The sequence below is a fragment of the Vulpes vulpes genome, chromosome 6 (assembly GCF_048418805.1).
Source record: "Vulpes vulpes isolate BD-2025 chromosome 6, VulVul3, whole genome shotgun sequence".
In the NCBI taxonomy this organism is placed as follows: Eukaryota; Metazoa; Chordata; class Mammalia; order Carnivora; family Canidae; genus Vulpes; species Vulpes vulpes.
Genome location: NC_132785.1, coordinates 52,084,327 through 52,111,876, shown reverse-complemented (window position 1 = coordinate 52,111,876; position 27,550 = coordinate 52,084,327). Strand labels below are relative to the sequence as shown.

The 27,550-nt window shown below is 38.2% G+C and overlaps 1 protein-coding gene across 1 annotated transcript; it reads left to right on the top strand.

Annotated features, from left to right (window-relative positions):
- The first annotated feature begins 287 nt into the window (after positions 1-287).
- On the top strand, positions 288-27,550 carry CCDC168 (coiled-coil domain containing 168). Its single transcript, XM_072762540.1, has 4 exons — positions 288-515; positions 636-669; positions 779-812; positions 7,127-27,550. The coding sequence occupies exons 1-4, from the start codon at positions 288-290 to the stop codon at positions 27,480-27,482; spliced, it is 20,652 nt and encodes a 6,883-aa protein (XP_072618641.1). The 3' UTR covers positions 27,483-27,550.

Genomic DNA, 27,550 nt, shown 5'->3' with positions numbered 1-27,550 from the left:
ACTATTAAAGCAGTATACATGTCTCACCAGTGAACTTTCATCATTACTAAAAGTAAGTTGACATGAGCTTAGATGAATACCCACTATGACACGTACCTCCCTCTACTCAGAACCAGAGCAGTCACTGCTGTACCTGATCAAGACACTGAGCAGCACTGGGAATTTTTTTTTCTGGCAGAGCATTCCATGTGGTTATGAGATGGGCATATCACCTTTTTGTATTTTGGGGCATCCAGAATTGAAGATTTCAGAATGAGACATCAATCTATGTCACATATTACATAAAAATGTCAAAGCAATTTTATTTCTTTAAAAAAGCAGCACGGAATAGACTGGAAGATAATACATTTTGGACATTGTGGGAACTTGTAGAGTCCTGGACTCAAAATGATTGGTTGGCAATCTTTTTTATAATTTTCCTAGGGATTATTTTTGAGATCATACTCATAAAGATTTGTACATCCTTTAATAAGAAGCCTGCACTTCCAGAAAAGGGTAGTTCAAGTGCTCAGGAGGTAACATGGTTGATTCTTTCTCTCCTATCTTTCAAAATCATATATAAGAATTACTTCTAAAATTGCAGAACTTTGATATTTGGACTACTCTAACATTTATTTATTGTCTTCTTGAAATAGAAGGAAAACAATTGCCTGAAAAGTGTGAAATTTGGTAAATATTATATAATTTCATGATTTAATGTAAAAGTTGTTCAACCTGAGCCTCTTGTATTGGTGCTCTGACCTTTTTTTGTTGTTGTTATATTCCCACTTATCTCTAGATGACTGGCCAATTCCTTCATCTTCAGAAGAAAGGTAAGTGATCTATTTTAAAATTAAATGAAATAGATTGGTATTGTGCTATTCAAAATTGCATTTACATCTGAATTACAGAAAAGGGTTTTCCCAAATGTATAGAGCACCACAGCTACTTGACATCATAATTCAATCTAACATTGATTATCTTTTTTTAATTTAAATTCAATTAGCCAACATATAGTACATCATTAGTTTCAGATGTAGAGTTCAGTGAATCATCAGTTGTATCTAACATTGATGTTAATGGTTATGCTCTGTTCCAAGCTGTGTTAATAGCTTTTCATGTACTGTTGAAATTGTCCTTCCAAGTAGGTAGTATTATTACTGTTTATAAATGAGGAAAAAGAAAGTTTATAGAGGTTTAGTAAAACTTGCTTCCCTAACCGACCTCTCTGCAGTGCAAATGAATAAGTAGCAACACCAGTTCATATAACTCAATTAAAAAAAAAAAAAAACATTTAGCACCTACTGTGAACCAAGTAAACCCTCAACTAGGTACTGCAAGGATGGTACTCTGTTTATACAGTCAGAATCCATCAGCATCCCAAAGATATACCAGTGCTAGGATTAAATGTGACATCACTACTCTTATTGCTGTTAATATTTTAATTGCTCTTATCAAGATCCATTGAACAATCATTAGATATCTGGTCTACAATGAACATTGTGTTTGATGCTGGGATACAAACAGTAAGACAGTTTCTGTTCCCTAGAAGCTTACATTCTCATGGAGGAGACATATACATAAAGGATGAGTAACTGTGATAGAATCATTAGGAAAACATTTAGGAGATACCTAAGCCAGCATAGGGTGTTGGGGATGGCTTCATGAAGACGGTTATGCTGGAGCTGAATTTTAAAGGATGAGTGAAAATTAGAAAAAGACAGCAGGTTAGGAAGATAAGGAGGTCATTTCCAGGACATGAATAGTGTAGCAGGGTATGTGCAATAAATTATGACTACTGTTAGGAAAGAGATATGGCTCTCATGGTGGGCAGCATATTGTAGTGAAAAAACACAGATTTTGAATTTTAAAAAATCTAGGTTTATGTCATAGTTTTGCCTCTTAATGACGGGATAGCCTTGGGCTTAAACTCACGGAAATTCCATTTCCTTACTTTCAAAAAAAAGCAGTTAGAAGAATTACCTCTTAGGAAATCATGGAGATTAGTTAAAATGATATGTGTAACAAAGCAAAAATACTTTATACCATGGCACCAGGATTATTTTTGAGGGCAGAACCATATTTGGGAGAGCATCTTAAATTATTTTGAAATGAAACTACTTGAATATTGGTGGAAGCTCAAGCATCACACTCGTTAAAGTGCATCGCATCAGAGACCAGATGAATTCTGCCTTGCTTATGAGGCAGGAGAGAAGAGAAAGGTGGAGGACTGAGCAGATAGGAGGGAGGAGCAGGGAAGAAGATCTGAGGCTCAGGACTGAATGGTGTAAAGAACATCATGAGAACACTGTGGTATCTGGAATCAGGGAGACTCTTGCTGGCCAGGCCTAGTTCAGTGAGCAAAGCAAACTCTCATCTGACGTTGATCCAGTTTTGGGGAATGGTTTGTTTCAGCGTTGACATCAGCCTTAGAAGTGTGTTCCTGGAGAGCCTGCCACCATTATATGACTCTCAAAGCTTGGAGCTGTCACTGACCAGTTGGTTTCAGAAGCGTATTTCCTGAAGGGTATTATCATTGATAAAAATAGTTTAAAAACAAAATTGGTATTTATTTGTTACCATGACCTTAGGATTGTACTATGACTGTATTCCATTGAGCAGCTTAATGGATTAACAACTACTTCTGGTATTTACTTTTTAGCATGGCTATAGAACTCTCAGTCTTCCAAGGAGTGTAGAGATTTCTTTTAAATTTTCCAAGGCCAGTTGACATTGCTGGGGAGAGGCCAAAGGACATTGCAGAAATGGGAGACACGACTAATGTTTCAGTGGGTGTTATTTGTGTTGCTGTAACCAACTCCCCTCCATTTCTGCCTTCAGTTCTGAGCCACTTTTACGAGTGGTTTGTGTACGTGCATTTCCCCCCTTCTGAACTAAAAGAAAGGGTTGGGTTGTATGTCTGGGTCAGCTTGTTATGGATAAGAGTTAGTAATCAGAATAGGGTAAGATAAGGTAGAAGAGTATTCCAGACAGGGGGACCAGCTAGAGCAAGGGCCCTAAGGGGGAGCTTGAATAGTGTTTTAGGAACAGTAAGAAGGCCAATGTGGCTTGTGCAAGGAGTGGGGGTGACATACAAAGGATGGGGTTCGAGAAGGAATCGGTGACCAGATCATGGTTGGGCCTCTTAGGCCATGTTAAAGACAATAGCTTTTACTCTTAAGTAACAACAGGGAATCATTGTAGAGTTTTGCATAGGGAAGTGATATGTTCTGTCTTGATATTTTAAAGGATTATTCTGCCTGCTGTGTTGAGAGTAGACTGTATTTGGTCAAGGGTCTAAGGAGATAGCAGGCTATTGCAAGTAACCCAAAGTGAGAGATAAAGGTGAGTGACACCAGGGTGGTACCAGTGGAAGTGGTGAGACATTGTTGGTTTCAGGATGTACTTAGAAAAGCCAACAGAGGAGGCAAAGGTGACTCCCAAGAGTTTTGGCCTGAGCAAGTAGAAAGTGGAGTTGTCATCAATCCGGATAAAGAAAACTGTGGGTAGAGCAGGTTTTGATGGGGGAGATCAGGAATTTTGTTTCGTATTTGTTGAATTAGGGATATTGATTTGATATCTAATAGAGGTAGTGAATAAGTGGTTTGGAAAAGATGTCTGGTAGAAGTCATATGTTTGGGCATTGTTGGCTTATGGACAATATTAAAAACTACAAGAAAAGATGAGATTTCAAAGGAACTGTAAGAAGAGAAAATGAACAAGGACTGAGCCCTGAGACACTTCAAAGAGGTAGAATGAAGAGGAGGAGCCATTAAAGGAGACTGAGAAGGAGCTACCATGGAGTGAGGAAGAAAACCAGGAGAATTATGATGGCCTAGAAGCTTGCCAGATGGAGTGTATGTAGAGCTGATATTTCAGATATCAGACCCATAACCCTTATAAATATAGAAGCAAAATCCTTACATATATTTTTAAAAGACTTTATTTATTTGAGAGAGAGAGAGAGAGAGAGCATGGGTGGGGGACAGGGTGAGGGAGAAGCAGGCTTCCCACTGAGCAGTGATCCTGATTCTGAGCTTGATCCCACGACTCTGGGAGCATGACCCCAACCAAAGGCAGACACTTAACCAACTGAGCCACCCAGAGCCCCTAGGAGCAAAATCCTTAACAAAACACTAGGACAACAAATCCAGCAGCATATTAGAAAGATTTTACACTATGACCCAGTGGGATTGTTCCTAGGAGTACATGGTTGGTTCAACATATGAAAATTATTGAGCATTGTTTTATTGTGTTTAAAATAACACTATTACATTGCTGAAATACCTGTGTTGCATTTCAGCTTTCCTCTTTTTCCTGAAATGTGCAAGAATTAATTCTTTTTATGTATTACATTTTCACTATTCTACTTTTTCTTTCTTTTTAAGATATTATTTATTTATGAGAGACACAGAGAGAGAGGCAGAGACATAGACAGAGGGGAGAAGTAGGCTCTCACAGGGAGCCCAATGTGGGACTCGATCCCCAGACCAAGATCATGCCCTGAGCTGAAGGCAGATGCTCAACCACTGAGCCACCCAGGTGTCCCAATATTCTACTTTCTTAAGTGAATAATCATATTCTTATCCTGAAAAAATTTTATCCTAATTATGTTTGGACACTGTTATAACTAATTGGGATCCCTTGATTCCCCAGAATGCTTGTATATCCCTACCTGTATCAGTTAGGATATTTTAATTCTCACGTGACAGAAAACCATGATTCAAACTGCCGTACTAAGAGAGGTGGGTAGAAAGGTGGCCACCAGAGTTTCAGAATCAGAATAGCAACATCCAGTAAGGAAGTAAGATGTCAATTTTTCCTGTGTCCTTCTTAGGAACAAGGCAACTTTTTCCACAGGTCCTTAAAAATCTTTGTCTTATGCTAGAATTAGTTCATGCCCACTCCTAAACTAGTCACTTGGGAATGAGATTACTGTTAGACTTAGCCTAATCATTGGGTGTAGAGTAATGGTGCAGAGTCCACTTGCATGATCATTATTCCAATCCAAAATTCTGCTGTGAAGCACTGCCCTAGAATATAGGCTTTTCTATTGATCAGAAATAAATAGCTGTTAAAATAATCTGGGTTTACTTGTAGAAAACTATCGCTTGTGGTATTGGACATTATTCTGTTCTATCTACTAAATATCCATAAGAATATTTTCATCTTTGCCAAAACTTTCATACAGAGAACAGAAACAAACATATTCTTTGTAAAAGCATATAATCTTAACCTGCGACTTTTTGTTTGTTTGCTTTTTTAAAAGTCACATTTATTCAGCATCATGATCAGACTATTACATTTAGCAATCAAAAGCATGGGTACAAAAAAAAAATCTACATTAAAACCTTTTGTTGGGCAGCCCGGGTGGCTCAGCAGTTTAGTGCCACCTTCAGCCCAGAGCCTGATCCTGGAGACTGGGATCGAGTCCCACGTCGGGCTCCCTGTGTGGAGCCTGCTTCTCCCTCTGCCTGTGTCTCTGCCTCTCTCTCTCTCTCTCTCTCTGTGTGTCTCTCATGAATAAATAAATAAAATATTTTAAAAAACAATAACAACAACAAAAAAAAAACCCTTTTGTTGGAATGCTTTATACTTTCCATAGAACAGAAACTAAAATAGCTTGTTATACAATTAATCACAAATACAGTGCTTGAGTTTTTTACCCATACACATGAGTATTGTCTAAAACATGTCTTCTTTGTGGCAGCAAGGCCCTGCCTCACTGTGCTTGGCTGAATTCACAAATCTGTTGTCACCTGTAGCTTCCCTGTCACTTCTCCTCTTCTGCTAAGCTTTGTTTCCTGGCAGTAATTTAAAAAACCTTTTGCCATTGCCATAGCTGCTGCTGCTGCTGCTGCTGCTGCTGCTGCTGCTGGAACCACCATAGCCACCTTGGTTTCATGGTTTGGCAAAGTACTGGCCTCTACCACCATAGGGGCAGAGCTCCTGCCTCCAGAATGTCCTCCTTTCATGGGTCCAAAATTTGAGAACCGATTGTTGCAATTGCCAAAATCATGATAGCTTCTGCCACCTGCACAGTTGCTTCCGTCTTTACCAAATCCATTCTAGCCATTTCCACTGCCACCATATCCACCACCACCTCGACTGCCACAAAGCCACCTCGCCCACTGAAGTTCCTTCCATGACCAAAGTTGTCATTCCCATGAAAACCACCTCCACGACCACCAACAAGTTTCCAGAACCACTTTGACCTGTTTAGCTGGATGAAGCACTAGCCATCTCTTGCTTTGATAGGACTTTCCTTACTTCACAGTTACGGCCATTTGCATTGTGGTATTTTTGAAGGACAGTCTTGTTTACAGAGTCATGATCATCAGATGTTACAAAAGCAAAATGTCTCTTTTTGCCACCGCCTCAGTCAGTCATGATCTAAATCAGTTCAACTTTCCCATACTGTTCAAAAGAATCTCTTGGATGATATTCCTCAGTGTCTTCTGTAATGCCACCAGCAAAACTCTTTTTCACAGTTAAGTGGGCACCAGGTCTTTGAGAATCTTCTCTTGAGGCAGTCTTCTTTGGTTCCACAACTCTTCCATCTACCATGTATGGCCTTGCATTCATGGCTGTATCCACCTCCTCCGCAGTAGCATACATGACAAACCCAAAGCTTCTGGAGCCTCATTATCACACAGTCTATAAGTCTTCCCCATTGTTCAGAATGGCTCCTCAGACTTTCATCGGTTTCAAAGCTCAAACCTCCAATGAAGACCTTCCACAGCTATTCACACTCTTTGGGAGACTCTGACTTAAACATGATGGTGGTGGTGGTGGTGGTGGTGGGGAGACTAATGATGCTTACTTGGCAGCATCCAAGGGCAGAAAGATTAACCTGCAACTTTCACTCATTGCTGTCAAAAAGTCTTTGAATAGGTTTTTGATGTAAAAAATCCCTTGTTCTCTGAAAAATGAAAACAATTTACTTCACCTTGTCAGTGGATTGATTTATGAAATAAATGAAACTAGGTTATGAGTTATTTTGTAATGTAGATAATGACTTTTCAATTTATCTTTATGTTGAGCTATGTTTTCATATACTATGTTGGGTTTCCTTAAATCTAGAAGAGAGTTCTTGTATGAAATATGTCCTAAATGACAACTCATTTATATGTTTCCTTATATTCAGAGTTGATGACTTTTCAGAAAGAACAATTGCTTCATCACTTACTTCTGAAGAAAATGAAAGTAACTTTGAAGATAGAGTTCTACTGGCAGATGAAGTAATATGGTTGAGTACCAGTGAAAGTAAATATCAAGTAAGTCACTTTAGTGAAAGTCATATAACATCTTCAAATGGGACTAGCTCATCTTTGTCACTGTTTCATTCAGAAGTAAAGGAATTTCTTCCAAGCCATGGAGGGTATCCAGAAAATGAACATGAAACAATACAATTTTCATCAAAGAAATTATTTTCAATATTGAAAACCAACAAAAATAAAAATTTGATATTTTCTTCCGACTTTAACTTTTCAAGAAGTTCTAGAAGATCTATAGAAAGTGAAGATCTCAATGTGGCACCATGCCCTCCTGCCCACTTATTTCTTTCCAGAGACCAAGTCAGAATTCTGGAAGAAAATGTGAGAAATCAAGCTGCTTTAAAATCCAAAACTACATCAGAGAGTAAAACAACTTATCTGTACTCAAGATTTCAAGAGTCCCCGATTCAGAATCAACATTCTGTTACAATGGATATTTCTGCCCAAGCACAAGATTCTCTTCCAGGACAAAATGCTATTCAGAATCAAGGTTTTTATGAAGCCAGATTTACTAGTCAAGTCCAACAATTTGTTAACAACCAAGAATCAGTCAATAGCCAGCCTGATATCATGGTCTTTGCTCTGCCTCGTGATCTGACAAGAAAGCCATTTTGTAGCAGCACACAAGAATCCTTCCAGACCCAAGAAAAGGACAGAAGCCAACATTTGGTGAATGTGTCATATTCTGTTGAGAATCAAGATTCAATCAAGGGCCTAGAGTCTGATAAAAACCAGTTCGATGAGGCCCAATATTCTTTTTGCTTTGAAGATTCAAACAAGAGTAAACATTTAATTGAGGGGCAAAATGCTATTTTTAAGAATGCCAGATGTCTAGTTTTAACTGTAAGTCCAAATGCACTTGCAGAAGGGATGCTACAAATAGAGAGTGTAAAACCAGAGGGCCAGAAACAAATCACTTCATCAGAATTAAATCAGTATTTTACATATCGCTCGGGGCCTCTTTCATGTACTCTTTTTAAAAGGCAGAAAAACAGGAGAAAAACATTACATAGTAAAAGTAAATTTAGTCTCATAGTTCTATCTCAAAAGTCAAAGAAAACGCAAATTCCACTGGTATTTCAAATCACAGTATGTCACACTTCAAAACCCAGCAAGTTAGGATGCAAGTATAATGCTAAGAAAGAATTACATCAAAGGAAAAGTATACCAGATACAGCTTTGCATCTTATTTATGTTTCCAAGCCTGTCCCTCCTTATATTAAGAAGTATTCCAGAAAAGAACTAGTGAAAGTCATGCCAGGTGTAACAGGATGTAGACATTCTCTGTCACTTGATGCAGAGAATGTCAATGATGCTGGGTCTACAGAGAAAAGAAGAACGTCAGGCAGGACTGGAGATATAAAGCAGCATGGCAGAGAAAATGAAGGACAAAAAACCATTTCACCGAAAACCTTGCCTCAGCTAGAACAGTCTTTTAACAATACTTTTCAGCTAAAATCACCTTGTTTTTCACTAATAGAAATGAACTGGAAGAATAAAGAGTCTCTTAAAGGCCCAATTACACAAGCAAAGGGAATTGGTATTGCAGAGTTTCATGCCCCGAATATTAAAAAAACATCTGACCTGCATATTCCAAAGCAGGAGGCACCTTTAGAAGACATTATATCAGAACCTTGGCAAAAATTTGTCTCCTCTCCTAAAGTGGAATCGAACAGGAGGATGAAAACACAGGAAGACCTCAGAAGTACAGAGAATTCCCATCTTCCACTTTTAGGTGGAAAGAAATTACCAACTAGTTCACCAGAAATGCGAAGGTACTTTCCAGATGGAAATACACAAAAGCAAGAAGATTTTCTAGAAATTGTTCTGGAGACTTCAGAGGTTAATCTGTTCATTTCACTAGGAATCAAAGAGTATAAAGACAGTGAACAATTGGCAAGTATAAGAACTCAAAAGAGTACAGAAGATGTAATTATGAAGGAAAAGAAACCACCAGTAACACTTCATGCTACAGAAGGTGATAACCCAAGTGATAGCGAGGGACTGGAATGCAACAGCAGAAGCAAAGTAAAAAATATGCAAGGGGAAAGAATATTTGCTACATTTCTTGATGCCACTAACACCACCGTTTCTGAACCACTTGATATGAAAATGCATAGCAGATTAAAAGCCAAGACAGATAAAACAACAACAGGGTCTAGCCATTCAGTGGTAAAGCTGAAGAAATTACCAGATGAAAAGAAAATATGGGATGCAAAATACATCGAGAAGAGATGTATATTTAAAAAGCCACAAGAACATGTCAGAGAGGAAGAGGAACAAATTTTAGAAGAAGGAGTTCCACAGCTGCCACAAGATTTCAGGCTTAGCTTGCAACTAAAGCAGAAGCCCAAATATCTCAGATTTGAAATAAAACAGAGCAGTCCAGGAAGTGGGGAAACTCAAAATAAAGAGCAAGAAGTACAATCACAAACTCTTCCTACAGAAACAGTTTTGGTGACTAGTCCATGCCCCACAATGGATCCATTTCAAGTTGAGGTAAAGCAAAGCGCAGAGAGACTTACAGGCAGAGAAACTACAGATCCAGAGAATCCTCTTACAGTTCTAGAGAATTCACGAGTTGGTGAAGTTTTAATTGAAACAAGAGAATGTGGTATCCCATTTGGTGGAAGCCCCAGAAAGACAATGGATGATCATATTGCAGAAGAAAAGACAGACCTCAAAAGAGTTTTATCTGCATTTGCCTTGGGGTCTTTCATTATCCATATGCTTCCTTTATCATATTTTAAAAGGCAGAAAATAAGAAAAAAATTATCAGGAGCCAAAAGGCTACTCAGCCCCAAGTCTGTAATTAGGAAAGTAAAGAAGTCGACAAACTTACTGATGCTTAGTATCAATAGGCATGGTACTGCAAGTCTTAGGAAAAGATTGAGAGCCAGTTTTAAAATCCTGATTAAACAGATGCTGCAAGATAAAATTGTGGCAGATGTGCTTGTGAATGTTACTTACACTCACATGTTTATTTTGTCTCATAGTAGAACACACAGCAGATTAAATGCAGAGAACTGCAGTCAGACCGAGCTAAAACAAGAGAAATCCAAAGATGAAAAGGAAAAAAAGTATTCTATTAATAAAAGCAGTTACTCTCGATACACACTAGAAGAAGTTAAATTGCAAGATGAAGTGAGGGGAGATGAAGCTCCACCAGAAGCAGTCCTTCATGACAGCTGGAACCTTAGAATGGATGCAAATCCAAAGAAGAAGCTCAAAATGGAAGAAGTACCTCAAACAATTATATCCAGAGAAAGCCTTATGGAGTCTGTTTCATATACACTTGATGGCACACAGAACAAGGGACTGCAATGCAGTTTTAAAACGAAGATGAAAAATCCACAGCAAAATAAAAACAGAGCAGATGCATTTCTCAATGTCATTCAGTCCAAGGTGTGTCTTTTGCCCAATGCCAAAGTGAGTAGTGAATTAAATGTAGAGACAGATATGCAGAGGATAACAAGACATGGTCATATGCAGCCAGTACAAGGTAAATTGCTAAATGGAAGAAAAGTACATTGTCTACTTGTGAGTACTTTATCTAACAGTGTAAGAGATAAGAAAGAGGAGGAAGGGAAACATGAAACTTTACCAGCTCCAGAGAATAGCCAACGCTTCATATTCAATGCATATCAGAATTGTGGCTTCATCAAGTCTGATGAAGAACTGAAAGAAACACAAAGTATAAATATTCAGGTACAACCACAAACACATGATAAACAAACTATCTTAGGTTCTACCTCATGCCCTGTATTGGATCAATTTCAATTTGGAAATCTAGAGAGTTATGCTAGGTTTTCACCTCCAAAGTCAGGGGAAGGAAAGATTGATGAAATCATTTTTTCTACAAGAGAATACAGTGTCCCATCTGATTCAAATCATCAAAAGGAACAGGCTGGTGGTACTGAAAAGAAAGACACAGTGACTTTTAATTTCTGCATACCTGCTTTATCTACACTCAAAAGGAAGAGAAATTTTAAAAAATATTCAGACATGAAAACTTTAGTGAATCTCAAATGTGGAATTTTAAAAGCAAAGAAACCACCAGTTTCATACATATTCAGTATCAAGGGTGGTGTTAGCCCAAACCATAGAAAAGAATTGGGGTGTAACTCTACAACCAAAATGGTAGAGGTGGATCAGAGTGAAAAGATGGAAGCTAAAACGTATTCTTCCATGACTATTACTACACCTAACCTTAATATGTATAACAAGATAGAAAGAGAAAAAGGTATGTTAGGAGAAACAAGTCTCAGTTCTAAACAAGTAAAGCAAGCAATATCACCAAGTGAAGGAAAGATTATCTCAGATGACACCAAAAAGAACAGCCTTCAAGATGAAGAGAAAGTAAAAAAAAAACAGGAGACATTAAAAGTAATTCCACAGCACAGCCAACACTTCAAATTTCATTCAGGCCAAAGGAAGGAGCTTGACCTTCATCAATCAGAAGGCCAAGGAAGTGTTATTGAACAAGACATCTCACACCGAATGCAGCCTACAGATTCAATGCAGGGAGAGAAGCCAAAGAAAAGCCACCAGACACAAAATGGTGCAATATATACAGCAAGTTCAAAGCTTCCTCTTCTAAAATCAAAGGAATCGCTAATTGGTGAAATTTTAATGGATACAATGAAGGTTGGTGTCATAACTGTTGGGAGCCACATGGGGAAACTATACAGTCATGGTAAAGAGGAAAGTGCAGGGTTTAAAAATCTACAAGCAACTGTTTTGGAGTCTTTGGATGTCTCCACACCTGATCTATCTGAATCTAAAAGGCAGAGAAAGACATTTACATGTAGAGCCTTAAAAAATAAAATGAATCCTAAATGTGTAGTTATGAAAGCAAAGAAGGCACCAATTTCACTGATATTTAATATCTCAGGGAATGGTTGTCTAAAAAACCTATGTCCAAAGATCCTGAAATCACAGGTTATTGACTTGTTAATTCATATAAAATGCTCTGGGGTCCTGGAAGATCTTATTGCAGAGAGAAAGGAAGGATTAGCACAAGAATTACCAGCAACAGTTCCGGAGTCTTTGGATTTATCCACATTTGCTTTACCTGCATTGAAAAGAAAAAGAAACAATTTAAAATATATAGACAGAAATAAAATGAGTCTTGAATGGGTAACTTCAAAGGCAAAGAAGGCACAAATTTCCCAGACACTTACTATTTCAAAACGTGGAACACCAAGCCATAAAAAGCAATTCAAATATAACCTCAAAATCATGATGAAACAAGGGAAACCCACAGCAGACATGATCCTAAGTGCCATCTCCTCTCCTGTTCCTGTTTTACTTGACATGAAAATGTATAACAGAATAAAAGCAGAATCAGATGTGTCATGGAAGATGAGATTCAGTCATGAACTGCAACAGCGAGAACAATCACCAGATGGGGAGAAAGCCTGCTCTGCTGATTCCAGTGATAACAGGGGTCTTCCCTCCAGTAGCACAAAGGAAGTCAAAGACCAATGTGAAGAAGCAGCCCTGAGAAATTCTCAGCACTCCAGTTTCATTGCTGGTAAAATGAAGGAGCCCCACTTTGTGAAATCAGAACTAGAAGTGAAGAATTTAGCAAGGGAAAATGTCACAGAACCACTTAACACAGTCCAGGAACTGCAGCAACAAACACTTTTTACAAAAAGTGTATTACATTGTGTTTCTTGCTCTATTTTGAATTCACTTCCACTTGAGAAGCTACCAAAAAGAACAAAAACACAAAAAGGCTTAAAATATGCAAAGAGTCCAAAGATTTTATATCCAGTCCTAGAGAAATCAATCCGTGAGTCTTTAATTGTTACAACACAGAGTGACATCCTGTCTGAAAGAGGCCCTAGGAAGGAACTTGCTAGTTCTATTCCAGAGGTAAAGTTGCAAAAGGATTTACAAGCAAGAACCCTAAAGTGCTTTGATTTCTCCACACCAGCTTCATCCGAGTTTGAAGGTCAGAGAAATGCAGCACAAATCCCCAAGTCTAGAAATGGGAAAGCTCAGGTGGCATCAGTTTTAAAGACGATCGACATCCCTAGGTCTGGTGCTCTTAGCCATGGGAAGGAACAGGACTTCATCTTGAAAAACACGGCCAAAGAAATATCTCAAGGTATGCCAGATATATTTGTGAATATTTTCCCTTTACCAACACCTGGTTCACCTGCCATCAAAATGTATAAAAAAGTAAAAGCAAAGAAAGAGCCATTAAGAAATAAAAGCAATATTTTACAGCCACAACAACACGAAGGGGAAAGACTGGGTCCATATTCTCCTAAGAAATGGAGCAACTCAGGCAGTACGTCAGAATCAAGATGGCAAAATGAAAAAGAAAGAGAGGGCAATGGAGTGTTATTTGAAGCAGGTCTACAATTCCTGAATAATACAAGAAGGAGAAAAGATCAAAATATACTTATTACAGAGCAGAAAGTGCAGCAACAAATACTGGTTTCAAAAAATAAATTGGAATCTACTTGTTCTCCTCTGATTCCATTTCAAATTGAAGAGCTGAGCAAGAATATTCCATCACAAAAAGCCATACCACATAGAATAGGTCAAAAGATTCCATGTCCAAAATCAGGGAACCCAGCATTTGACTACTTTTCAATTGATGAAGCAGAGTGTAGCCCTGTATCTGATGGGAGCCCTGCAAGGAAGCTGGATGTTCACACTGCAGTTTCCCTACTGCCTGAAGAAGAAGAGGAAGACATAAAAACTCAGAAAATAATGAAACACAGATTGATTCAAAATATCTCATCTACCAAATCCGGGAACTCAGTACTTGGAGATCCAGGAAATAAAAGCTCTAGAAGGAAAATGGGTGGTCACATTGCCAAGAAATATAGGTTGTTGCAAAGAGATTTACTAACAATGTCCACAATGTCTGTTTTATTTGAAAGTCAGGAGAAGATACTAAAATTTTCAGGAAGGAAAAATCGTTTGGGTCCCAAACGCATAACCATGAAAGCAAAGAAGCGTCTTTGTTCACAGATGCTTAATATCACTGAGCATGATAATGTCTGCTATAGAAAGGAACAGGATTACAACTTAAAATCTACAATAAATGACATGCAACAAAATAAAAGTATAGCAAATGCATTTTTGTTTCCCACACTTGTTTCAACTGATAATGATACAGATATTGAAATGCACAGCACATCAAAAGCAGAAATGGATCAACCAAGAGTAAAACTGTACAGCCATACCTCTGTAGAGCTAGGAAAATCACCAGGTGATGGGGAAGTGTGGAAGGCTGACTCAACTGATACACAAAACAGATCAAGCAACACAATAAAAAGGAATGTGCAACATAAAAAGGAAGAGGAAAATATTCAAAAAATGTTATTGGAATCAGTTCCAGACTATAACCAACACTTTAGTTTCAGTGCCTATCATATGAAAAATCCTGGTTCTTACCAATCTGAGTCTGAACTCAATAATTCAGAAGTCAGAAACTCTTGGAATTTGTCTTATACAGCACAAAAGATGAGGCAAGAAAAATGCTTTAGAGAAACTATTTTGGAGCCTGTTTCTAGACATGTAATGAATTTTCTTCAGGTTGAAACAGTGAAAAGTCATCATGCTCAAGAAGAAATTAAATGCATGGAAGGTGTAAAGACTCCATTTCCAAAAGTGAGGAAATCAAAGACTGGTTCAATACAATGTGGTGCTCACTGGGATAGAAACCCTAGGAGAAAATGGGATAGTTCTATTTTTGAAAGAAAGGCATGGAATCAAAATGACTTGGTAAGAACGGTTTTAAAACCTTCCAATTTTTCCAGCTTTGATTCATCTGAACCTAAAAACCAGCGCTATACTCTAGAGTTTGAAGGCAATAAAACTATAATAAATCCCAAGTATGTAACTCTGAAGGCAAAGAAACAGCCAGTTTTACAGTTGCTTAATATCACAAGGTGTTTTACAGGAAGCCATAGAAAGACAATGGGGTGCAAATTCCAATACAAGATGAAAAAGAGGCAGTGGTTTGAAAGTGTGAGCGAGGCATCACTCCTTGCTGAAGGGACTGAGATTCCACCACCCAAGTTAGTGACTGATAAACACTCCTTCAGTGCAACAGCAAGGGACACTCTGTATAACAGAACACTTCACAGAAATTTGCATGGTCATATCACAAAGGAAAAGGCAGAGTTAAGGGAAAATTCAGCCACAACTTTCCAGGGGCCTTTAGATTTCTTTATGCCGATCTTATCAGACTCTGAAAGCCAGATAAACACAGTACAATTATTGGAAGAGAAAATCACAATGAATCTCAAGTGTTTAACTATGAAGGAAAGAGATCCAGTAAATTCACAAATGCTTAAAATCAGAGGGCGGTTTACCACAAAACGCAGAAAAAAACTTGGATCCAATTTAAAAGCCAAAATGCAACAGATGAGACAAGGTAAAAATGTGGCTGATACATTTCCAAATACCGGTTACTTCACACCAGATACCTCTGACATTAAAAGGCAAAGCAGACTCAAAATAGGGATGGACAGAGTATCAAGGGTTAGTGGTGTACAACCAACACAAATGGAGTTGCCAGTTGAAGGGCTAGTGATTTCACAACCACTTAATACCACTGGTAATGCTGGTTTAAGCATTAATGAGCAACAGGAAAAAAAGATAGAAAGAAAGAGAGAGAAAACTGTATTAAATGTGGACCTAAAATTTATGTATGATTCTATGCCTATTTTGTCACACACAAAAATGGAGGAATCCCCGGGTACCTGGGGTATCTATGAAGAGTCTTCTGAAAAGAGAAATACCCTAAGCAAAGCAAATGCTAGTTCTGCTTATGCCTGCACACCTATGCATCCCAAAATCATAAAACATAAAGCTAAGGTAAAAACAGCAGATGTGGAAAACACTTTGCATACCAGTCGGGTGACATTGAAGGCAAAGAGGCCACCTGTCTCCAAGCTGTTTGATACTGTCACTACCAGATACGGAACCAGAAGGAACAAAATGGAACTGAGATGTTACATTAAGACACAGAAGGAGTTCCAGCAATATAAAACTGTAACAGATTTATTTCTGAACAATATTTATGGCTCTGGATCTGTTTCATCTCAAATCAAACAATTTACAGAAGTAAAAAGGGAGAAAGACAGGCCAGGAAAGCCCATGTACATTAGTCCACACCTAGAACTGGAGAAATCACTAAACAAAAGAAAAATATCATCTTCAGGGTCCACTGACATTAAGAGTGCTATATCAAGAAATATCAAAATACTGAAACAATGCATTAGAGAGGAGAAAGAAAACTGCCAAACTGTCTTACGAGACATTCTCCCGCAATGTAGAGATCAGTTAGTGATTACCCAACAAGTGAAGAAGGAGCTTGATCATGTGAAAATAGGAGTTGCTTTGAAAAGAGAAGGGTACCCTGATCTAGCTTCCCCAAAGAGGGAAATCAATTACACTAGGTTCAACATCCCAAGAATTAGAACACATACAGACTGTGAATTCTTTGTTGCACAAAGAGTAAAGCACAAAGATGCAGACATTGTCAAACACTCAGTTTCAATTCCATGGGAGAGAGGAGTATCTGAGAAAACCAATGTCTCATTAATTTCAAAAGGACATAATATATATCTTACAGAGTTGGATGCTTTTCGACAGAGGACTCACAAGGAGCAAGAATTGTGGAAACAAAGTATTTCAACGACAATTCGGGGATCTATTGTCTACCCCACTATGGAACCTTCTCATTTGAAAATGACAGGGAAGGTAGCTGAGGAAGATATGTACATTAACAAAAAAAATATTTCACATCTATTGAGAAGAGAAGATATAGAAGAAACCAATATCTTACAAGGTTCAAAAGGACACAAGTTTCTTTGTACTAATCTGGTGGTCCAGCAAAATATGTCTGCAGTGCAGAAAGGAGAGGCGAAGCCAGATGACATTCCTGAAAGTATTGTGGATTCTGTGTCTCACCCAAATAGGGAACATCTTCAGGTAACACAACCAGTACATACAAAGAAGGAAGATGTAAGCATTCCTATGAGGTTACCTGTAAATCCATGGAGAAAAGAGCAATCAAAGTTAACTGATATTCCATTAAGATTAAATAGACAGAAAATAATTTTTCCGGAAAACCTAAGGGTGACGCAACCACATAGTTCTACCCAGGATAAAGGAGATATTCTGGAATCCATTTCTTCTTGCATATTGCATCAATTCCATAATGAAAAGCTAAAGAAAAAAGTATCAATGGAAAGAATGAGCTCAAAAGTTTTGAGGTCAGCAGTAGACAAAGCATCAAATGAAGCAGATAATCTAGGAGATCCACCTTATATTAACTTGTATAATAGAAAAAGAAAAGAACATCAAAAAGAAAGTACATGCAAGGTTCTTCCAATGTCTGTTTCTCATTCCTCAATGGATGTACTTCAGATTAAGTTGCCATGTATAAAAAAAATATTAAAGCCTCCAGCATACCACACTTCAAATACAAAAGGAATTGGTTTGCTTGTTGAGGAAAAAAAGCATCCAGAATGTATACATCAGATTTCTCCAGAGTCTGCTCCTCACTCTTTGAGGGATGTATTTCAGAGTCAGATACCACGTGGAAAGAAGGCATCAGAAATTGTTAGCATTGTGGATTACATTCCAAGTACAGAAAAAATTGGCCCACCCATTACAGGAAAAGAAAGCAAGGTGCAGACAGGTAAAGGTAAATCAGGTATGAAACTGACAAGTTTGTGTACTTCCTTACCATCTCTATCACACACTAATATGAATTCAAGAGCAAAAGTAGGACAAGATAAGTCAGGAATACTCAGGAGCTGCCTTCTACCACTAACGCTCCAGGTATCACCAAATGTCAGGAAAATATCATTTGCAGAGTCAATTAATAGAGACAGTTTAAGCAACATACAAGAATCAGAATATTTGCCACAGGAAAAAAAAGATGGAGAAAATGTAGTACATGTGAAAGACATAATGGGCCTCCAGTGTGTCACTTTCAAAGGACAGAAAACAGCTTTTAAACACACACTGCATGGAAATGAACCACAATGGAACAACAAAGAACAGGAGGAAATGAGACAGAAAAATAGTGATCTCGACATAGTCAAGAATAAACATTATGCTTCCATCCCTTCTCCACCTCACGTGGAATGGGACCCTGAGATAAAACAGGTACTCATGCGAGGAATCACAGGATTTTGTCTTCCATCACTGACACTTCAAGAATTATCAAATGCAATGGGAATATGTGAGGAACCAATTGATGATATTTTAAGCAGTATAAAAAAGGCAAAGTATATGCCACAGAAAGATAGAGTGGAAATGGCTTTGGAAGAAATAAGGCATCCCAAAATAATAGTTCTGAAGGCAAAACAGACTCCAGTTGCACAGGAATTACAGTTGAACATCAAAGAAAAAGAGAAAAAGCTGCAAGAAAATAAAGATAAACAAGTTGGGATGTGGAGCGAATCTTCTGTTTCCATCTCCTTTCCACCTTACTCAGAAGTGGACACAAGAGTAAAAGGGGAAGAAGCCATGCTAATAAAAACAAGATCCTCTTTCCTACAAACAAAATTCCAGGAGTCATCAGATACAGGAAAAATAGCATATAGACAGTCTATTAATGGTGATGCCTCAACCAGTATAAAAAAATCCAAGGAATATATAATACAGGAAGAAGAGGAAAGAGTAAAAATGGTACAAGTCATACCTTTGAGGAAAAAGAAATCACCAATTTTACAGGAAATCCAGCTGGACAACAAAGAGCAAGAGAAAAAGATACAAAAAATGAAAGGTGAGTCAAATATCTTTGTGACCAATACCAGTACTTGCATACCTGCTCCTTTTTATGTACAATTGGATACAAGAATAAAAAAAGCAGACTATGTGACTGAAGTTACAAGATACTCTCTTCCAGAACTATCACAGCAGAAATCATCAGATGCAATGAAAAAAGCAAGTAAAGAGTCCACTGATGGTGATATCACAAGTGATGTGCAAGAAGCAAAACAATATGCACTGCAGAAAGAAGAGACTAATGTAGAGAAATCATCCAAGAGAGACATGATGCAGCCAAAAGATGAAGATTTGGAAAGAAAGCAAGCAGTTTTACAGGATATACCATTGAATCTTAAAGAGCAGGTGATAGTGGATCCAAAAGGTAAAGACCAAGGGAAAATGGATCGTGGAGGTAAGGATAAACAGGAAGTAGTTCTGTCCTCAAATTGGGCTTCTGAATCTTCTCTAAGTTACCATGAATTGAACACAAGTATAGAAGGAGAAGAAGACATACAAGGAATAACAAAATCTGCTGTTTCACTACTACAGCTACAGAAATTTTTTGATGCAAGGAAAATAGTGTATACAAAGTCAGCTGGGGATGATACCCCAAACGATGTAAGAGGAGTACAAGAGTATGAGCCACAGAGAGAAGAAGATAGAAGAAAAATAATAAATATGAAATACATAATGTACCCCAAAAGCACTACTTCTAAGGCAAATACTTCTAGGAGTTGTGACCCCCAAATTAGAGAAGTACAGATGAGCATAAAAGAAAAAGTAAGATACATACGAGAAAGAAGTGAGCTAGGTAAGATTCTGACAAGACCCTCTCTGTCTCAAGTTAAATTAAACAAAGGTATAGAAGGCAAGGAAGAGAAACGAGTAACAGGACCCTTTCTTCCACCCTTATGGCACAGGGAATCATCAAATGCAGAGAAATTAAGATATACAGTACCACTTTTGGATGGTATTTCAAACGATTCAAAGAGAACAAAATGCATGACACAGAGAGAAGAGGATAAAGCAAATAATTTTGAGAAAGATATAATACATCCCAAGTACATAAGTTTGAAGGCAAAGAAATCACCCCTTCTCCTTATACTCAAAACAAAGAAATTGCAAGTGAACATGAAAGAACAAGAGAAAGTGGGACAAGAAGATAGCAAGGAAACCATTGTGCTTCTGAGCAAAATTCATCCTTGTGTCACTTCAACTCGTCTTAAGTGGAATGCTATAAAAGACAAGGAGGGTGAGCCAGGAATAATAAGAAATGATGCACCGTATATTGAGCCCCAAGAATCATTGCCTTCAATGGAAATTGCATCTACAGAGGTGCCCGATAGCTATGTGAAGAAAGGAGAACAACGTCCACAACAGGAAGAAAGGAACAGAGTACAAACCGAAGCCATGAATAGTTCAAGGCTGCCGAGGGATACAGATTTTAAGGCAAAGACATCATCACCTCCTTACACATGCAGTGTCACTGAGCACGATGATTTGAACAAGAGAAAGGAACCCCAGTGGAGTATGAAGGAGGAAGAACAGGAGCAGCAGAGAACAGAAGACCCTGATGTGGCTCTGACAAAAACTCCTCCTTCCACACCTTCACCATCTTATCACAGATTGGACACAAGAACCAAAGTAGACAAAGACTTGCTTGAAGTTACAGGATTTTCTCCTTCACAATTGCTGTGCCCCAAGTCATCAGGTGCAGGAAAAATCAGATATGCAGACTCCAATAAAGGTATTAGCTCATGTAATGTAATAATAAAAGCTTATCAATGTATGCCATATACTAAGGTAAAGGACAGAAAAAAAATAAAATATGGAGAAGGTATAAGGTTCCCCCAAATAATCACCTTGACAGCAGAGACATCCCCACTTCCACATCTACCCAGTAGAAAGAGACTACCTTTGAATATTAAAGAGCAAGGGAAAGGAGTGCAAAAAGGCAAAATTGAACTAGAAAGTGTTCTGAAGGAAACCTATGCCTGCTTACCTTCTTCATCTTACCTGAAATGGGACACAAGAATGTATGAAAAGGAAGACACACTAGGGATGACACAATCCTATTTTCCACCACCAAAGATTCAGGATCCATCCAATTCAGGCAGAAAACCATATACGAAGTCATTTGATGGTTATGTGTTAAAAGAGAAGGGTAGACTCAAAACTGATACTGAAAACAAAATGGCCCGAATACATATGGCTCTGAAGGCAAAGGAATTACCACTTTCACTTATGCTGAATACCAAAAAATTGCAGTGGAAAATTAGAGAGCAAGAGAGAAAGGTGCAGAAAGATAAAAATGACACAGCTACAAATCTGGAAAACATTTGTACTTCTTTATTTACTTTACCACATCTTAAATTTGGCTCAACAGAAGGAGAAAGGTACATGATAAGAATTACAAAACTGTCTCTCCCACAACTACAGTCTAAGGAATCACCAGATGTAGTGAAAACAACATATGCAGAAACAACTGATACAGAACTTTCAAATGGTGTAAAAGAATTAAAAGAACACACATTACAGGAAAAACCGAAGGATAGAGAGAAAAACATGGATGTAAATAGTCTAGTAGATCCCACTGATAGGTATTTAAAAGCAAAGAAATCACCTAATTTACTTAGATACAATCTAAATGACCTTCAGTGGAAAGCTAAAGAGCAAGAGGGAACAGCTCTGGAAGTTCAGCATAAGCCATGTGGTGCAATGCTGACTAAGACTTGTATTTGCAGATCTCCCCTACTTCACTTCATCACGAATACCAGAGACAAGGAAAAGAGAATGCCCATATTAGCGAGATCCTCTTTTTCCTCAGTCAGCTTCCAGGAATCATCAGATTCTGAGGACATGGAATATATAGAGCCAATTGCCAGTGATATTTTAATCAGCCCACAAAAAGGAAAATACCATATTCCCCAGAACAAGGAAGAGAATGGAGTAGAAATAGTAAACCTCATGCTCCCCAAACATCAAGAAAAGAAGATGCAGGAAAGTGAAGATGAATCAGATGTGGTTGTGGCCAAGTCTTCCTCTCCATTACCATCTCTCCCTCGCCTGCAGTTGGATAAAGAAATACAGGTAGATGATGAAATTCTAGGACCTACAAGGTCTATTGTGCAGAGAGTATCCAGTGTTGGGGAAATAGTGCATACAGAAGCAATCAATGATCGTGTCATGAAAGACAGTGAAAACAGGAAACAACATGTGCCTCAGGAAGAGGAGCAGGACAGAGAAAAAACAATAGATAGAAATATGATGCACACCACAGATATAAGTTTGAAGTCCAGGAAATCACCTCCTTCCCTTATGCTCTACAGAACAGAATTGCATCTGAACATTGTAGGGCAAGAACAAAAGAAACATGAATGTCCAGGTAAACCACTCGGTACTGTGCTAAGAAAACTTTATGTTTCCAAACCTCCAGCTAAGCTTACATTGGAAAAAGGTACACAAATAAATGAAGAAAGGCTTAGAATTAAAAGACCCTCTCAACTTCCACAAATATTTTCAGCAGTATCAGATACAGAGAAGAGAGCAGATACAGAAGCAATTTGTGACCTAGGAGAAAAAAAACAACATATGTCACAGAAAGAAAAAAAGCATGAAGTGAAAACAGTAGATATGAGGATCAGGATGGATCACAAAGAGGCCAGGATTTCATCAATTTCACATATCTTTGACACAAAGGAATTTGTGTTGAATATTAAAGAACTAAAGGAAAACATGTACAAAGGTAAAGATGAGCTACCTGTAGTTCTGACAAGGACTTTTCTTTCTGCCCCATTAGCTCCTCCCCTTTATCTAGACTCAAGGAGCAAAAGAGACAAAGATGTATCAGGAGTTACAGGATCCTCTCCTCCACAGCAAAATTTCCAGGAATCATCAGATACCCCAAAAATGTCAATTACAGAGGTAGTTGCTGGTAATAGTGAAATCATCGTTAAAAAATCAGAACACTCTGTGCCACAAGAAGAGACAGTGCAACAGTGGACCTCAAACTTCATGATCAGTGTACAGCGAAGGAATGAACCTCCACGAGTCAAATCAGAAGGAGATTTGAGTCAGTTAGTTTTAAATTCACAGCCTGAGGACGTTTATTTAACAGGATTTGGCACCATAAGTGGGAAAAGGTTGGAATATTTCTTTACAGGGCAAGAGGTTCAGCCAGATAAATATAAAACAGAAACTTTCACTACATTTCTTTCCTACCCCACAATGGATCCAGGTAAAATCAAGAATCTGAAGAAACAAACTGAAATAATGGATAGCTTAAACCACAAAATGAGTCCTAAGGTTTTAGTTTCACCACCACAGAAAATATCTAAGGAAATATATGTCACGTTTGGTCCTCCTGCAGGTACAAATGGATTTTCTGTTTCAGAGCAAGGTGCCCACCAACAAAAAACTTTATCAAAAGCATCTCCAGGATCTGCAGATTCATATAAATTTGATAAGCCTGAGGGAGATGTACACGATAAAGATAAAATGAGCAAAATACCCTCCCCCAAAGTGTTAGCCCCACAGACAAAGGGATCACTTGAGAAAATGAATATCGCAGGGTCAGATACCACCCCAATTATAGAGGAACAAGAGATTGTCATGAAAAAGCAAGTGGTGCTACAGTCTGAAAGTGGACAGAAGACCTGGCTGGACTCCAGCTTTTCTCTTAAGTTCCCACTTCAAAATGAAAGGCAAAAGACACCATTGGAAATAGATGTACACAAACAAACTACAGTGTACCCCAGAATACAAATATTACCAGGAATTCACATGGATATTACAGTGTTTGATACCATAGGAGGGAAAAAACAGACATCGCCAGTTCCAGAACAAGAAGAATGTATTCTAGAATCACTTCAGAAGTCTCTTTCTTCCCACTGGACTTTTCCACTTCAATCTGGAGGTCTAGAGGGAAAAAATAAAACTGATACAAGCACTACTATAAATCTGGAGCAAAAAACATTAGAGATGGAAGAAGGGGAATTAAAAATAGACACAAACATAGCTATCTGTCTGGGAGAGGACAAAACAGAAATGCACAAGCACACCATGGTCAACCTGGAGGAGAATAAGAAAAGGGAGACAAGCAATACCATAGACGTGAACATTCCATCTCTAAAGGCACAGAAATCTCAAATTAACACTCAGATGATGACTCATACAGCAAGCAGCTACTCAATCAAGCAAAAGCATAAAAAGAAACTAGAAGTCTCTGTTGCAAAACAAAATATTCAGCCACAGAAATTGTTTCAAAAACATGTTCTGGATTCATTTTATGCCTATATTCCTCTTTCTCTCAAATTAGAAGGCTGGAAAGGCAGATTAACAGTAACGGATTTGAAAAGAGAATTGAGCCCCAAATATTTAACTATGAAAATCCCAAATCATCCAATTTCACAGATTCTTAACAACACAGGACGTGGCACCCCAAGCAATAGAAAGAAATTAGAATATGACTTGAAGAAACCAGAGAAGACGATTTTGTGCAGTAAAGATGCCTCAGGAACATTTATCAGAAATCTCTCTATTTCCACGATGAGTTCATCTCAGACTGAAGAAATAGCAGACTTTGAGACAAACCTAGAAAGAGAAAAGATATCCTGTGTTTCTGAATTCCAGAAGAAATCACCAAACAGTAAGAAAAAGAGCTCAAGCACTGTAAAGGAAGGGAACCAGAATTTCATAAACACAGTTCCACCAGATTCCCAGCCCTTTTTTGTGTTGGACAAACAACAAATGCAAAAACTTCCCAGTGTCAAATCAGAAGCAAACCTCAGCAGTGAAACAAATGAAAAAATTTTAATTCCACAAACAAAAGAAGAAAGTGTTGTTCCAGGGCATGCTAGCTCAAGGTTCATAAAAGAACCTGACTTGCTTATGACTGAGGAGGAAGAAAAGGCACCAAAACCCATTCTGACACCCACAGAGTATCCACTTATGTCTGACTATCCTAAGGACAATGTGGAAATCCATATGGAAAGTCCCATAAGTATGAATATTTTCCCCCCAGGACTAGAAGAATCACAACATGGGACTCAGCCGTTCCATATAATGGAGTGTACCTCATCCCCTGACCAGGGGGAGAAGAGTGAACCCATCCAGGACACAACCACACAAAAGGTCCAGCAACAAAAGGCTTTTCTAGGAACTGTGCCGATACCATCTCAAGTTAAAAGTAATGAAATAAAAGTAGTGGCACATAGTACAAGTGCAGAAAGTTCACTTCCTCTTTGTGAAGCAATTAAGAATATCTTTGAATCCCAGATAAAAAATATAATCCATGACAAAATTTGTGAGGATATACTGAAAAAAGTAAAAGACCATAAACCTAATGATTGGAAGTCACTGCCTTGTGCAGGGAGTCCAGAAACAACATCCACAACGATACCTCCCAAACTGCAGTCAAAACCCATTTTAGAACGTTTTACTCCCAAAGAGAATGGTAGGCTCACTAATCATTTAGAGTCAAAAGCATTTGAAATCAAACTGAATCTGATACCAGAGATGGCAAAACACTCCTTCCAAAGGTTCGACTTTTATCTAAAACAGTCTATTTCAGAAGATAACAGTTGGAGGCCATATCCAAGACATAAAAAAATTTGCTTTTTGTCTCTAGAAGGGATTGATACCATAGAACTGAACTTCAAACAGAAATATGCCAAGGGTTCACCTCCTGTCAGCTCTTTGAAGACATTGATTGTCAATGTTTCAAGTGACAGTGAAGAGATCATTACAAAGTTAAAGAGTACTCGTAAGCTAGAAGAAAGTGGAGTGTCTTCAGTGACTTCTGCTGAGCAGATGCTATGGCCACATGTTCTCCAAAACTACTCAGTAGAAGAAAAAGACAAACTGCTCATACACTTTTCTATGAAGACATTGGAGATTCGAATGAAAGCCTTTCCCAGAATTGTAAGAGAATCATATGCAATGTCCAATCCTCAGAATATAAGGAAACCTTTATCTAAATGTATTCATTCTGGTATCAAAGTACCAAAGCGAAAAAACAGAGTTTTGTTAATTTTTGAGGAAAAATCTCTTCATCAAATAGATCTTGATTTACAATATAAATACCTTCGTTTTCTCCTGGGGCTTCCAGTCAAAAGTATATTCCCTAAACCAACTGCACTTCCCAAACATATTCTCAAGTTAAACACAGTTGCAATATGTGAAAACATAGATTACAGAGGAGAAAATACTGATGATCTTTGCATTGACATGGAACTGTTAGAACAGCACATCTCTTTCAAAAAGGAAAGTCCTCATGAAAACTCATCACTGATGAGAAAATTCCTGGAACCCATCCAGGTGTGTGCTTCTGACCCTGATCAACAGGGCACAGGGCAGAAAGATACTACAGCTCTTTCAGAGTTAAAATCTCACGTGACTCCAGGAAAAGATAAACAATGTCATGTATGGTTTCAAGAAACAGATGCAGACAAAGCTTTTGATTCAAAGACTCAGGAAAGTGCTCCCAGTTTAGTTGATTCCCATTCAACTCAGCTTTCTGAAGATTTTACTGGGAGTCAGACAAATATTGAAAGTTCAGCCAACATGGAGGAATGCTCAGCTCTTGAAGCACAAGAGAGTGAAGAATGTATGTTTTTAGAAGCCAACCCTTACTTAAGTCAGGAATCACAAAACATTCTCTTTGAATTACAGAAAGGCATTCCTTTGGAAAATCTCTATAAGATGGAAAAAAGCAAAACTGTTTTGAAACCATTGTACAGGGAAGATTCAGGTTCCCATCATACTAGAGGCTGTAGAAAACATTCCTCAATTGTTACACCTTCCTATGAATTCCACAAAGGCAGGAAATATAGCTCATCCTCTAAGATGCCATCTCCTGACTGGTTGTGCCACAGTTCATTAAATGCTGTGGAAGTTCCGTCTAGATCATCATCCATCCCATCTGGTGAAGGGAAGACTTCATGGACTGCAAGGTACAGAACCAGCCATTCTTCAGCTCCCTTAACGGAATCAAATGTCAAACTACATCTTGCAAAAAGGCAAGGTAAATCTCACAGGCATCTGGAGAGCAAAGAAAGAAAGAAGGCCAAATCTGACTTATGTAGAAAGAACAACATTCATTGGGACTGTGATCGCAGTTATACACAGAATAAAGAGAAATGCACAAGAAAGAAGGTATGTCATTATGAGTCAGAAAGGTCAAGTTACTTCCCAGGCCGACTTGAGTTATCAAAGCCTTATCAAGAGGATATCAGCTTCCATTTTGAAAGAAAACAAAATCAGCCATTTTTTTATGCCTGTATACCAGCAGATTCACTGGAGATTATACCCCAAACTGTTCGCTGGACTATTCCCCCAAGAACTTTAAGGAAGACAAACTTCAGAGTTCCTCTGGTGGCAAAGATTTCAAGTTCTTTCAATATATGGACTTCATCCAAAAAGTTCTTGGAGTCCCTCTTGGGGTCCTTCAGTCCAGTTAATCCAAATTGATATGAGCATATCTAGATTCATCTGAAGTAGAAAGCTGGTTCCTATTGTGGTATTCTGTGAAAAATAAA